Source organism: Salminus brasiliensis, chromosome 11, assembly GCF_030463535.1.
Source record: "Salminus brasiliensis chromosome 11, fSalBra1.hap2, whole genome shotgun sequence".
NCBI classification, from domain to species: Eukaryota; Metazoa; Chordata; class Actinopteri; order Characiformes; family Bryconidae; genus Salminus; species Salminus brasiliensis.
The window spans coordinates 40,654,320-40,667,868 of NC_132888.1; the positions used below are offsets into that span (position 1 = coordinate 40,654,320).

Genomic DNA, 13,549 nt, shown 5'->3' on the forward strand with positions numbered 1-13,549 from the left:
CACACGCTACATTATGAAAACTATATGTGTTACCCATTTATATTATAACAATGTAACAGACAGTTGTATTGTTATCTGTCTCTCATTTCTGCAGAATGACTTTGTGGTGGAGACGAGTCTAGTGGGGACGGTTCTGAATGGTTTGTCCCATCTGAGGGGTGTGTGTGAGCGGGGTCAGTTTGTGGTTGGTCTAATCCGCGGACTGGGAGGAAACCTGCACATCAAATCACGTCAAGAGTTCGCCAAGGAGGTGAGCTCAAAACCTCTGTATCATTCACTCTACAGACAACAGGCATGACATATCTGTATGTTGGGCTTTACCCTGTGTGTGTGCGTGTGTGTGTGTGTAGGTCCTGAGCTGGGCGAGGGAGACCCCACCGGACCCACGGAAGCCCCTGGATGTTTATTATGACCCTGACTCCGGCCGACTTCGCGCATACGAGCTACAGCGTGGGGACGGACTGTGTGTGGAGGACTTCAGCAACCCACACGCACTGCCCGTCATACACACCCCCGACATGCAGCGTGCGCTACACGTCTTCACACACTGGCTCCGCTCTGGACACACACAGCCGTTTCTGCTGGTGGGGCCGGAGGGCTGTGGAAAGGGGTACGACACACACCTCCATGCAGACATACAGACACACACACTCACACACTTATCGATAATCGTAATGATGCCTAACACAGTAATGATGATAATATGTGTGTTGCAGGATGTTGTTGCGGTATGCGTTCTCCAGGCTGCGCTCTACCCAGGTGGCTGTGCTGCACTGTAGCGCTCAGACCTCGTCCCTCCAGGTGTTACAGAAACTCTCACACACCTGTGTGTGTCTGAGCTCCAGCACAGGCCGAGTGTATCGCCCCCGAGACTCTGAGACCCTCGTCCTCTACCTAAAAGACATCAACCTGCCCAAACCAGACAAGTGGGGCACCAGCAACATCATCACCTTCCTGCAGCAGGTACACACACACACACACACACACACACACACACACAAACACAGATTTTTACATAGCAGTGCCTTGGGATGCTGATTCTGACAACTTTGGGATCTCTCTCTCTCTCTCCCTCCCTCTCTCTCTCTCTCTCTATCTCAGGTGTTGACATATCAAGGGTTTTATGATGAGAATCTGGAGTGGGTCGGTTTGGAGAATATTCAAATCGTGGCCTCCATGTCAGCAGGGGGCGCACTGGGCCGTCATACACTCACCTCCCGCTTCACCTCTATAGTGCGCATCTGCACCATTGAGTGAGTTCCCCACACTCACACAGTCTCAGTGGCCATACTAACGTGTTCCGGTGGAGACACTAGAGGTCCAGAATGAATTGGTTCACATAATATGTTAATGTGAAATCCTTGTGAACGCCAGCAGCCAATCAGCACTCAGTAGCCAGAATGCCAGCCAACTAATACTCAGTGTGTGTGTATAGTTATCCTGACAGGGAGCAGCTGCAGACCATCTACAGTGCCTACCTGTCTCCTGTGCTGCAGAGGACTCTGGGTAATCACCCCACCTGGAGCACATCTGGGAGGGTCCACCAGCTCGCTGGTTCACTGGTGCAGATCTACGAGCAGGTGAGCTCTGATTGGTTGTTTCTAAGATAATCCAGTGCTCATGAGTTACAGTTGGTTAAATGAGTAATAAATATGTGTGTGTGTGTGTGTGTGTGTGTGTGTTTCAGGTGAAGGCTAAGTTCACAGTGGACGATCACAGTCATTACCTGTTCACTCCGTGTGTGTTGACTCAGTGGGTGCTGAGTCTGCTCAGATACGACCTGACTGCAGGTGGGGAGAAACCCTAAAGCACTTTGGCTTCATAATGCCCAGAAAACAGCTTGTTCTGGCTACCACACAGATCTCCACACTGGGGGAAGTGTATCGGGGCAACAGTATTTTTGAGGGTCAGGGTTTCATATTTTAGCCAGAGACCAGTCTCCTCATTTACTGACTCACTCCTGGTAGACCCGAGGGGTCGGGATTCTTTCAGATGTTCTGTGATAAAGAATCGTGCCTCTTAATTCTCCTTTAGAAAGCTGCTCAGATTAAGTATGTCTCTCCTCACAAAGCAGGATTTCTCCAGGGGTTCTGTGGCGTCCTGCGTTCAAAACACAGGACCTCAGTTTACTTGGATGGTCCATTTTAGATGCCCAAAAATTCAGCTGAATGCCTATTAAATGCTACTGAACTGTCTGTTGAATGTAACCCTGCAACGTGACCCTAACCTCGCCCTTTTCCTGTTAGGGTTAGGTCAAAGTTGGGGTTACTGTCACGATTCAGGGTTGATTGATGGTTAAGCTTAGGGTTAGATGTCAGGTTCGATTCCATGGACCATTCGAGTGATCCTGAAAATCTGAATCTGTTGCTACGGTTTTGGTTCAGTTTGTTTTGTTCAGATTTACAGCTGTTTAAAATAAGCTGCTCACCTGCTGACTGAGTGTGAGTAATCCAGTGGGAGGACCTGCCAACCTGTATGTTTACTAACACTGTGATTTGGTCTATAATTAGTGCTCTCTCTCTCTCTCTCTCTCACTCTCTCTGTCTCTCTGTCTCTCTCTCGCACGCTGCTGCCAATGATTTCATACGGTACGTCACACATGTCAGTGACAATCTTGTTTCCCTGTTCATCCAGGTCTCTCTGTGCTGCATAATATCTAAAAAGCATTGTGTGTGTGTGTGTGTGTGTGTGTGTGTGTGTGTGTGTGTAGGTAAATGTGTTACTCCTGCAGACTCCGTGTTGGAAGTGATCGCTTACGAAGCTCGCCGGCTGTTCAGGGACCGAATCGTCTCCAGTAAGGATTTGAACACGTTTGATAACATTCTGAGCTCCGTCATCAGAGGGGACTGGGGCTCTGATGTGCTGGACAACATGTCAGGTAACGCACACACACACACACACACACACACACACACACACTGCTCATAAAATGCATCTCAGCCAATCACATTGCAAGATGGTGTAAAGTACAATACAATTGGTACAATAGTGGTGTTTTTCTTTTTTTTCAGACACATTCTTCGTGACCTGGGGTGCAACCCACGAGGGGCGGAACCCCAATCAACCCCTCCCGCCTTACGGCAAACCGCTCGGCCGCCTCAACACCAGCGACCTCGCTGAGGTCATCCGCAAGGTCAGAACGGCTTGGTCTGTTCAGCTTTATTAGCACAACTTTATTGTTCCAACTCTGACTGTTTAGGAACAAGTGCAAACGCTGCAGCGCCCCCCGTAGGCAGGGTCAACTGTATCAGACTGAGGGGGGCGCTATTACACTATACATCGAAATATCTGAGTCCAAATAAATACGATCAGTGATCTGATCACATCTGCAGTGTGTTTCTGATCCACCTGTGTCCAAAACATCAGCTGTTATCAGCTGCAGTGTAAATGGGGGTGGGGGAGTGGGGGGGGGGGGGTCTATCACTGTTTACTTTGGGGGTCTTAGTCACAATAACATAAAAATACTTCTCTCTCTCAGGGTGTGGTCGTGTATGGCCGTGAGAACCGCGAGCTGGACCTGCTGTTGTTCCCAGAGGTTCTGGACTTCATGTCCAGAGTGGACCGTGTTTTGGGCAGTCCAGCGGGGTCTCTGCTGCTGGCCGGCCGGAGCGGGGTGGGCCGCAGGACGGCCGTGAGCGTGGTCAGCCACATGCATGGAGCCACGGTTTACACACCCAAAATATCCCGATCCTACGGCCTCAAACACTTCAAGACTGACCTCAAAACGGTGGGAACCCTCAAATATATGATGGTGTTAATGTCAGCGTGTGTTTTCCATTTCTCTTCATTTCTCTCGTCCTCTTCCTGTTTGCGTAGGTGATGCAGTGGGCTGGTATAGACGGCCAGCAGGCCGTGCTGCTGTTGGAGGATTATCAGTTTGTTCATCCCTCCTTCCTGGAGATGGTGAACAGTCTGCTGTCCTCAGGTCAGTGTTCCTGAGCTGTTTCTGCAGCTCAGTCCGCGCTGTAGGTCTGCGGTGGTCATAGTGAATGAAGCAGCACAGAAATGGGATCTGAACATGTGTCTGTGTGTGCATTAGGTGAGGTTCCTGGACTGTATTCTACAGAGGAGCTGGAGCCGTTGCTGTCGGCTCTGAAGGACCAGGCTGCGCAGGACGGCTTCACCGGACCCATCTTCAACTACTTCTCCCACCGTTAGTACACACTCTCTCCTGGTCACACCACAGAGAAGCTGTACAGCAGCAGCTTGAACCAGCCCGTATATACACACTGCAAAACGTTATATCCTGGATAATCGGAGTTTCAGAGAATTATGGTATGGTTTGCAGTAGTTGAGTATATAAAAGTATGTATAAATGCTAACACACCTAGTGTTCAGGATTTCTGCACAGGGATCGTCAAATAAAAAAATGTAAACGAACTTCTGATCTATCAGTAACAGCTTCAGTGTCTAATTAAAATACATTTTCCATTGAATATCAGTAGCTGACAGCAGATCACAGCTCGGAGGCATTACTACCTGACACGGCTCAACAGTCTAGCAGTTTCTGTTAATGTCTTTATATACAGTAGAGGAAGGGTCAGACTGCTCCCTGTTCTGCGCCTGATGGATTAGTGTTTCCTAAGGGCGTTCTGTGCAAGTGTGTGTGTGTGTGTGTGTGTGTGTTTAGGCGTGCAGCAGAACCTCCATGTGGTGCTGATAATGGACTGCACTAACGAACACTTCACCATCAACTGTGAGAGCAACCCGGCGCTGTACAGGAAGTGCTCCGTCCAGTGGATGGAGGGGTGGTCAGAGAGCAGCATGAAGAAGGTAAAGGGGGATGGAGGTTAAGGTTCAACATGTGTATTGTATATTGTTTGTGTACTGTGTGTGTGTGTGTGTGTGTACTGTCTATAGGAACTGATTGTTTTATGGGCTGTAGATCCCTGAGATGCTTTTGACTGGAATGGGAGAGCAGGAGGAGAAAAGCTCAGAGAGAAGACAGAAGAAGAGATCAGGTAGGGCAGGAGGACGTGTGTGAAGCTCGTATCAAACCCCGTGTTTCCCCTGTGTTTCAGAAGGATTCAGATCATGGTTCTGATTGGTTGGTTGTTTTTTCCTTCAGCCTCGCTGCATGCAGACCTCTTCCGTTCGTTCCTGAAGATCCACGAGTCCTGTCGTGAGTTCAGAGCCACGCCCAGCCAGTACCTGAGCTTCCTCAGGGTGTACCAGTCCATCTACGGCACCAAGCAGAGAGAGCTGACTCAGAGACAGCAGCACCTGCAGGTACACGCGTCCGTACACACATTGGTTTTACGTCACAGGGTCATGTACGTATGTGAATACTGTAATAAGAATCTCAGATGAAATTCTCAATGAATTCCTTTAAGCATGGCTGAGACTAGCAGCAGCCAGGGAGGAAGTGATCGAAGGCATTGATGGTAAAACTAATGGCTGAGTGAAGCCTCTGATCAGTCTCCCTTTTACACCCCGCCCATACGGTCACTTGCGTGTGTGTGAGTGACTGGACCAGAACGTTTGTGTAACAGAAGAGAAGGAATGAATGTGTGTGTGTTGTACAATCCAGCAGCAAGTGAGTCCTCCATCTCTGTCTCTTTTGTGTGTGTGTGTGTGCAGGCAGGTGTGGCCAAGCTGAACGAAGCCAAGTCATTGGTTGATGAGCTGAAGCGACGGGCAGCTGAACAGAGTGTCCTGCTGAAGACCAAACAGGCAGAGGCGGACGCTGCCCTGCAGGAGATAACCCTGTCCATGCAGGTGTGTGTGTGTGTGTGTGTGTGTGTGTGTGTGTGAAGCACAGGTTGATATCAGTGCTTTATTACGCTGATGGAAATGTTGCTGATAATGTGGCAATAATGATTTTTTCAGCCTTCAAACTCATAATCACCTGGTGTGTGTGTGTGTGTGTGTGTTGCAGAACGCGAGTGATCAGAAGACGGAGATGGAGAAGCTGAAGGGGAAGATGGCTCAGGAGGTGGCCAAGATCGAAGAGCGAAAGGAGAAGATTGACGACGAGCTGAAGGAAGTGCAGGTGAGCACATTATCCAAACCAACACGTTAACCTCCCAGAGAGACTGCAGCACACCGATACACTAAACTGTGTGTGTGTGTGTGTGTGTGTGCGCAGCCCCTGGTGGATGAAGCGAAGCATGCGGTTGGGAACATAAAGTCTGAGTCTCTCTCGGAGATCCGCTCACTTCGTATGCCTCCTGACGTCATCAGAGACATCCTGGAGGGAGTGCTGAGGCTCATGGGTATATTCGATACGTCCTGGGTCAGCATGAAGAGGTGAGAGAGAGAGATGTGTGTGTGTGTGTTTGTGTGTGTGTATATGTGCTCAGGTGGCATCTGTCACTGGCATTAGCAGTGAACCCTATAAGCCCTGTAACTTGTGAGGTGGGACCTCCACGGGTGTATAGGTAACATTTTACTGAAGGTCAGTATACGCAAGGCTACATGACCAGACCTGGGTTCGACCGTCATATCAACCAACAACTAAGCAACATCCCGGGACACTATAGCAGCTGCTCAGCAGCCTCCTAGTATCCACAGAGTTAACACAGACTGGCAAATGCTTACCAACACAATAGCGAACCCTCGGCTCAGCATAGTGACCAGCTAGCCACATCCGGGCAACCCCCTGAGAACTGTGGCAGTGTTTATGTTATAGCCTCTTAACCTGCAGCGACCCAACGCTGGCACACTCCCATCTCGGTTAGCACCGTTTAGGAGGGAGCTTTGTAAATCATGAGTCTCACAGGTGACTGTAAACATGATGGTATTTTCAGACACTAAAATACTGTGTTCTTCATTTGTTATTGGCTTTAATACAAATTCCCCACCATCAATCCAGTGAGGCACCCTGACCTGCACTGAGGTGAGAGACATCTGAACGGAGGGCAAGGAAGACGCAGTGGGGGAGACTCCTACCGAGACGCATTTCAGACAGTGCTTTAATTAAAGCAGAACTTTTAGTGGAAACGAATATCACGGCACTGAGCGCAGTGTTTGTTCTGAAAGCCTGTTAGACTGTAATTAGGCCATAATTAGACACCGTCTTCATGTTTAAATTGTTGAGTTAGGAGAGCAAGACTGAATTAATAAAACAGTCGCAGTAGAACTCTCCGGAAGGGGACGTTCAGTAACGAGGTGTGACTAAAAGTTTTGTAAAGCCTTAATTCTGTATTATTGCTTTATGGCTGCGTTTCTTAATGTGTGTGTGTGTGTGTGTGTGTATGTGCATGCTACTCAGTTTTTTGGCTAAGCGAGGAGTGAGAGAGGATATCGTCACGTTTGATGCTCGAAACATCACACACGAAATCCGCCAGAGTGTGGAGGAGCTGCTGCACAGGAACAAGGCATCCTTTGACCCAAAGGTAAACACACACTCTCTCTCTCTCTCACACACACACACACACACACAGATTGGGAGCAGAGATCAATCATGGTAGGATGATTTTCTTATGGACGTATGGTGTATACACTCAGTATGTGTGTTTTTGTGCGTCTGCGTTTCAGAACGCTAAGCGCGCGAGTGCGGCCGCTGCTCCGTTAGCTGCCTGGGTGAAAGCAAACGTCCAGTATTCTCACGTCCTGGAGAAAATACAGCCACTGGAGAGCGAGCAAGCTGGACTGATGGAGTCAGTATACACACACACACACACACACACAGAGTACACACTGCACAGCTGGGGTTCTTAATCAGTCTTACTTGGGTTCTTCTAGGGTTCTTCCGTAAAGGCTACAGTTGGGTCATGTATAATTGTGTCTCTCTCTCAGAAACCTGCGGAAGACGGAGAGTCGCAAGAATAAACTGGAGGCTCAGCTCAACTCTGTGGGGGAGAAAGTTCTGGAGCTGAAAGAGAAGTATGGGTTTATTATTCTCACACTCTGACATTTAGAATTTATTGTACTAATAAAAATACTTATCCACTTTGGAATGAATAATGATAATCACATACATGCATTATTATTACTGCAAGTAAATTGGAGTGATTCTTTTTTGGAGTGATTTTTGCTGGCCTGAAAATAATGAACAAGTTAAATAAGCACTGAGTTTAATCTTTGAATCGATTAGATACATAATCCTCAACTCGTCACCTTTTCATGAGGGATCTGTTAAAATAATGAACTGCTGGTTGCTTGTGTGGAGCAAAAATGAACAGATTCTGACTGTATTTATTTATTCAGGGTTTCTGTTATAGATGTTTATAAACATGAAAAGGAAAGGGTTCTGTTTCAGCCTCTGTCTGTGTGTGTGTGTGTGTGTGTGTGTGTGTGTGTGTGTTTGCGTGTGTGAGCCAGGTTTCAGTGTCGTACTACTGAAGCTGCAAAGCTGGAAGCTGATGTGAGCAGAGCTCAGGAGACCATCAGCGCTGCAGAGAAACTCATTCACCAGCTGGACGGAGAACACACACGCTGGAGTACACAGGTCAGCGGCGCACCGGCGGACACCCCCCTCCTAAGAGCGTGTGTGTGAGGGGTGTAGACCTCTGACCTCACTGTGATTCAGTTTGATTTGTTTAGATTCAGAATTTAACCCCACTGTTCAGAGCCCCTGTAATTTCATTCAGAATCACCAGATCTTCTCCTGAGTGGAGCAGCTGTCTAAGCGCTGGCTCTGACATAAGCAGTAACCAATGGATTTATAATATATAAGGTTAATTGGGGTGTGTGTGTGTGTGTGTGTGTGTGCAGGTAGATGAGATCAGTGAGGAGTTGGACACTCTTCCTAAGCGAGTGCAGCTGGCGGCAGCTTTCATTACTTACCTGTCTGCTGCACCTGAGGACCAACGCAGAGCCAAACTACACTCCTGGATGGACAACTCCGGACTACAGAGTACTAAACACGCACACACACACACACACACACATATATATATATATATATATATATATATATATATATATATATATATATTACATACAGATACTTACATATATTATATAAACACTACATGGATGTATTTGTTTGGGCATCATCATTCCACTGCTCCACAGCTCAATGCTGGGGGGCTTTATACCCCTCTTGTCCACGCCTTGCATTAGGCAGCATGGAGCCAATAGCTTCATGATGTTGATCTATTGGTCCTATTCTATTGGCAGTACTTCTCTACAAGCTGTGTGTGTGCATTTGCACATCTGTGTCAGCAATGTGTGCTGAATGCATTAATTATAAGAGGTGTCCACAAACATTTTCCAGTGTGTGTAACAGCAGTGAATATGGGCGGGTTTTACAGCTACACCTTTCTACGCTCTGATTGGCAGAATTTGACTTGCGGCACTTCCTGTGTTCTGAGAGTGAGCAGCTGATTTGGAAGAGTGAAGGGTTGCCGTCTGACGACCTGTCCATGGAGAACGCTCTCGTTATACTGCAGGTACCCCCCCCCCCCCACACACACACACACACACACACACACACACACACACACACACTCACACACACAGCACCTACTAAGCTGCTGTGCCTCGGTTGTTGTAGAGGGTTTCTTCATCCTCTGTCTGGAACTGGTTTAAACCAGCTCTGAGCGGATTAGCATCTCTGCTGTTCTGATTAGCCGGGTTGTGATTGACGTCATTTAAATGTCAGATGATTGTGGGTCAGATGCAGAACCCAAGCCGGCTCTTCTCCTCAGTGTGTACCTGTCCACCAAACTCCAGAGCCATTCTGAGCTCCTCTCACCTGCCTCTCCATCATGTCTGATGCAGTGTTGCTCAGTATGTCTGCTCAGGAAATCAGTCTAATCATTGCACTAATCTTTCATAAGTCATTCATTAAGCCTCCATGTGCTCAGTCGGTGTGTGTGTGTGTGTGTGTGTGTGTGTGTGTGTGTGTGTGTGTGTTTGTCTGCTTCTCGCTCCCACGCTGCTGTCAGATCACTGCCCTAAAGACCCGGGTAAGAACGCATACACACCCACATTTTCACATTGTCACGCTCACTCTTACTCTCTCACTCTCTCTCACTCTCTCTCACTCTCACTCTCTCACTAACACTTTTACACACTCTCTCTCTCTCTCTCTCTCACTCACGCTTTCATGTTTTTTCCACTTTCTCTCTTTCACAGTGTTACATAATAAAACTCATTCAGAGTGGGGTTTTGGGGGGTTTAGTGTGAAACGCTGGGTTCTAGATAAGCTCCCCTAGTCAGAGCTGGAGTTCTACAGTGGAGGTTCTAGATAAGCTCCTCCAGTCAGAGCTGGGGTTCTACAGTGGAGGTTCTAGATAAGCTCCCCCCCCCCTCAGAGCTGGGTTCCACAGTGGAGGTTCTAGATAAGCTCCCCCAGTCAGAGCTGTGGTTCTACAGTGGAGGTGAAGGGAAGCAGACGTCTGAAGCTCTAATAAAAGCTCCTCACAGAAAGTTCTTCACCTAATGGTGATGAAGACGCTGCCTGATGCCTGAGACACGGTTCTACCAGAGTTCTGAGAAGAGTTCGGCTCTAGAACCTGCTTTTAGAACCAGATCATTAAAATGGTGGAGGGATACATGCTGCAGGGTGTAGTGCAGCTACAGAAAGTAGTCCCTAAAGAGAACTGCATTAGTTCAGATTCTCCACTATTTTACCTTCATCATCATCATCATCATCATCTTCATCATTCCATATAAAGCTCAGGAGACTCGTGTAGCTGCACTGGTGGGTTAAGATAGGAGATAAATTATGGGCTGTATCTGTGTTGTTGTAGTCATGGGGACCGACGCCTGTTTCCAAACCGTTTCACACTAAGCCCCACTCTGGTGGAGTTCTGCTTGCTCTGTGAACTTGTGTGTTCTTCCTCTCTGCTGCTGCTGCTGCTGCACGCCCAGTTAACACCCATCTGTCCACCTCCGCAAACCCTCCACACAGCAGATTCCTCCCCGAGCAGTGACCAGCAGCACGTTCACACAAACAGAGCTCAGATTACTGTGTTTCTCATTCTGTGTGTGTGTGTGTGTGTGTGTGTGTGTGTGTGTGTGTAGAGTGTTGCTTGTCCATTTCTTATAGACCCTTCCTCTCGTGCCACAGAGTGGTTACGCACTCACCTGAAGGAGCATCGGCTAGAAGTCATTAACCAGCAGGTACACACACACACACACACACACACACACACACACACTATAGTGGTCTGTATGTAAGTGAAGCCTAAACCTGTGAGCTGGAGACTTCACTGTAACTTCCATTACAGGTTCAGAGAGTTCTACTTCATTCAGTTCTGCACAGCTCGGTTCCGCTCAGAGTGAGGTTCTCCAGTAGAACTTTCTCAGCACCTTTAACTAACGAACTACAGGATTTTTTTAGCATGAGAGTTAGCCTTTTAATTTAAATAAGGTGTGAAATATGCAGGTGCAGTGTGCTGGAACCAGTTCATCTCTCTCTCTCTTTCTCTCTCTCTCTCTCTCTCTCTCCCCCTCTCTCTCAGGACTCCAGTTTTATGACGGTGTTGGAGTTGGCAGTGCGTTTTGGTAAGACTTTAATAATTCAGGAAGTTGATGGAGTCGAGCCGGTGCTCTACCCTCTTCTGCGCCAAGACCTGATCGCCCAGGGTGAGTCCATCCATCAATCACCCCATCACTCCATCCATCACTCCATCCTTTCATCACTCCATCAGTCCATGTCTCCATCCTTTTTGCACTCCGTCACTTCGTCCATCACTCCATCATTCCAGCTGTCAGTCACTCCATCCACCCATCCATCCATCCACCTATCCATCCATCCATCCATCCACCCAGTCATTGATCTTGTCATGCATGTGACATGTGACCGTCTACCCATTCATCTATCTCTCCAGCCATCGGCTTGTCAATCAGTCCATTCATCCCTCTGTCCATTTGATCATCAATCATGTTCTCCGCTGTGTGTTCTGAGAGACCGGGTTCTTCAGGGGTTCTGTTTTTCAGGTCCTCGCTATGTGGTCCAGATCGGAGATAAAGTCATCGATTATAACGAGGATTTCCGTCTGTTTCTGGCAACCCGGAACCCCAGCCCCTTTATCCCTCCCGACGCTGCGTCCGTAATAACTGAGGTGAACTTCACCACCACGAGAGCAGGACTGCGGGGGCAGGTAACACACACACACACACACACACACACACACACACACACACGTTATTTCCAAAGTATTGGAAACAGCAGCGTTGAGCTGCTTCATTAATATGGATTCATACTGTCTACATAGATTCATCTGTGTGTGTGTGTGTGTGTGTGTGTGTGTGTGTGTGTAGCTGCTGGCATTGACTATCCAGCACGAGAAGCCGGAGCTGGAGAGTGAGAAAACTAAGCTGCTGCAGCAGGAGGAGGAGAAGAAGATCCAGCTCGCTCTGCTGGAGGAGTCGCTGTTAGAGGTACGGAACTCCCAGCATGCTCTGCACATCCTTCTACTGATTCTGTTCCCACTACACATGCTGGACAGAATAACTGAAACACCATCTGATAAAACCAGTTAATCACCACTTCATTAAAGCTGGGCATCATGAGGTTCACCACACAGAAACCATTTAGTGTGTGTGTGTGTGTGTGTATGTATTGGGGGTGCACTGAACAAGCCCCCCCCCCCCCCCCCCCCAGCCGCCGTTACAGACAGCTGGTGTTTCTGCAAAAGATGCCGCTTCATTTTTCCTTTATAATTTCAACGTCCTAAACGAAGCGTGTTGGAGGAGAAAGCTGTAGGGGATGTGGGGTGTAACGTGTGACTGTGTGCAGACTCTGGCCACAGCGCAGGGGAACGTTCTGGAGAACAAGGAGCTGATCCAGTCCCTGAACCAGACGAAGGCGAGCAGCGCTCTGATCCACGACTCTCTCTCAGAGTCACACAGACTGCAGACCGCCCTCGACCAGGTGTGTGAACTGGCTAAGCATGCTGTGCACTGTGAGTGTGTGTGTGTGTGTGTGTGTGTGTGTGAGGGAGGGAGGATGAGTGTAGACTTTCTTCTCAGTTGTTCTGTGACGCTTCAGGTTTAATCAGCTTTTAACCTGCAGTTTAACAGAAGACCTCTTGGGGGCAGCAGTGCTTTACCAGTCTGTCTCTCTCTCTCTCTCTGTAGGAGCGGGATGCGTATCTCCCACTAGCTGAGAGAGCCAGTATGATGTATTTTGTAATAACGGATCTGTGCCGCATTAATAACATGTACCGCTTCAGCCTGGCGTCCTTCCTCCGCATCTTCCACAGAGCCCTGCAGACCAAACAGGTGAGCACACACACACACACACACTGTGTTTCTAATAAAGTTGGCACCTCATCCCCACCTCCTCCCAAAAGTACTGGATGGAGCTCCTCCACCATCATTCCAGAGAACACAGTTCCTCCACTGCTCCACAGCTCCTCAATGCTGGGGGGCTTTATACCCCTCTAGCCCACGCCTGGCATTATTAGGCAGCATGGAGCCGATAGGGTCATGATGTTTATCTGCTCCAGAGGGTCCTATTCTATTGGCAGTACTTCTTCTCTACAGGGACTAGACAAGCTGTGTGTGCATTTGCACATCTGTGTCAGCAATGGGTGCAGCTTAAAGTAGCTGAATGCATTCAGTAGAAGCAATGTCCACAAACATTTGGACATATAGTGTATGTATAAAGTGGATAAATAACGTGTGTGTGTGTGTGTGTGTGTGTGTG

General features: G+C 48.3%; 1 protein-coding gene across 10 annotated transcripts in view; it reads left to right on the top strand.

The window, feature by feature from the left end:
• The window catches only part of dync2h1 (dynein cytoplasmic 2 heavy chain 1), a 69,372-nt gene that overhangs the window by 29,648 nt on the left and 26,175 nt on the right, over positions 1–13,549 (top strand). For 7 of the 10 annotated variants that reach the window (XM_072690890.1, XM_072690888.1, XM_072690895.1 and 4 more), the window contains exons 43-72: positions 95–250; positions 351–610; positions 717–963; positions 1,102–1,253; positions 1,436–1,580; positions 1,688–1,790; positions 2,711–2,878; positions 3,012–3,133; positions 3,479–3,727; positions 3,817–3,925; positions 4,040–4,153; positions 4,631–4,773; positions 4,886–4,961; positions 5,069–5,229; positions 5,581–5,718; positions 5,879–5,992; positions 6,089–6,249; positions 7,214–7,337; positions 7,480–7,601; positions 7,741–7,827; positions 8,266–8,392; positions 8,659–8,800; positions 9,229–9,338; positions 9,837–9,857; positions 10,918–11,016; positions 11,358–11,481; positions 11,836–11,999; positions 12,160–12,279; positions 12,638–12,772; positions 12,979–13,122. In XM_072690890.1, the coding sequence (XP_072546991.1) occupies positions 95–250; positions 351–610; positions 717–963; positions 1,102–1,253; positions 1,436–1,580; positions 1,688–1,790; positions 2,711–2,878; positions 3,012–3,133; positions 3,479–3,727; positions 3,817–3,925; positions 4,040–4,153; positions 4,631–4,773; positions 4,886–4,961; positions 5,069–5,229; positions 5,581–5,718; positions 5,879–5,992; positions 6,089–6,249; positions 7,214–7,337; positions 7,480–7,601; positions 7,741–7,827; positions 8,266–8,392; positions 8,659–8,800; positions 9,229–9,338; positions 9,837–9,857; positions 10,918–11,016; positions 11,358–11,481; positions 11,836–11,999; positions 12,160–12,279; positions 12,638–12,772; positions 12,979–13,122 (4,137 nt within the window). The remainder of the gene's footprint in view (positions 1–94; positions 251–350; positions 611–716; positions 964–1,101; positions 1,254–1,435; positions 1,581–1,687; positions 1,791–2,710; positions 2,879–3,011; positions 3,134–3,478; positions 3,728–3,816; positions 3,926–4,039; positions 4,154–4,630; positions 4,774–4,885; positions 4,962–5,068; positions 5,230–5,580; positions 5,719–5,878; positions 5,993–6,088; positions 6,250–7,213; positions 7,338–7,479; positions 7,602–7,740; positions 7,828–8,265; positions 8,393–8,658; positions 8,801–9,228; positions 9,339–9,836; positions 9,858–10,917; positions 11,017–11,357; positions 11,482–11,835; positions 12,000–12,159; positions 12,280–12,637; positions 12,773–12,978; positions 13,123–13,549) is intronic. The other 3 variants (XM_072690893.1, XM_072690897.1, XM_072690894.1) reach the window with 2 other exon arrangements.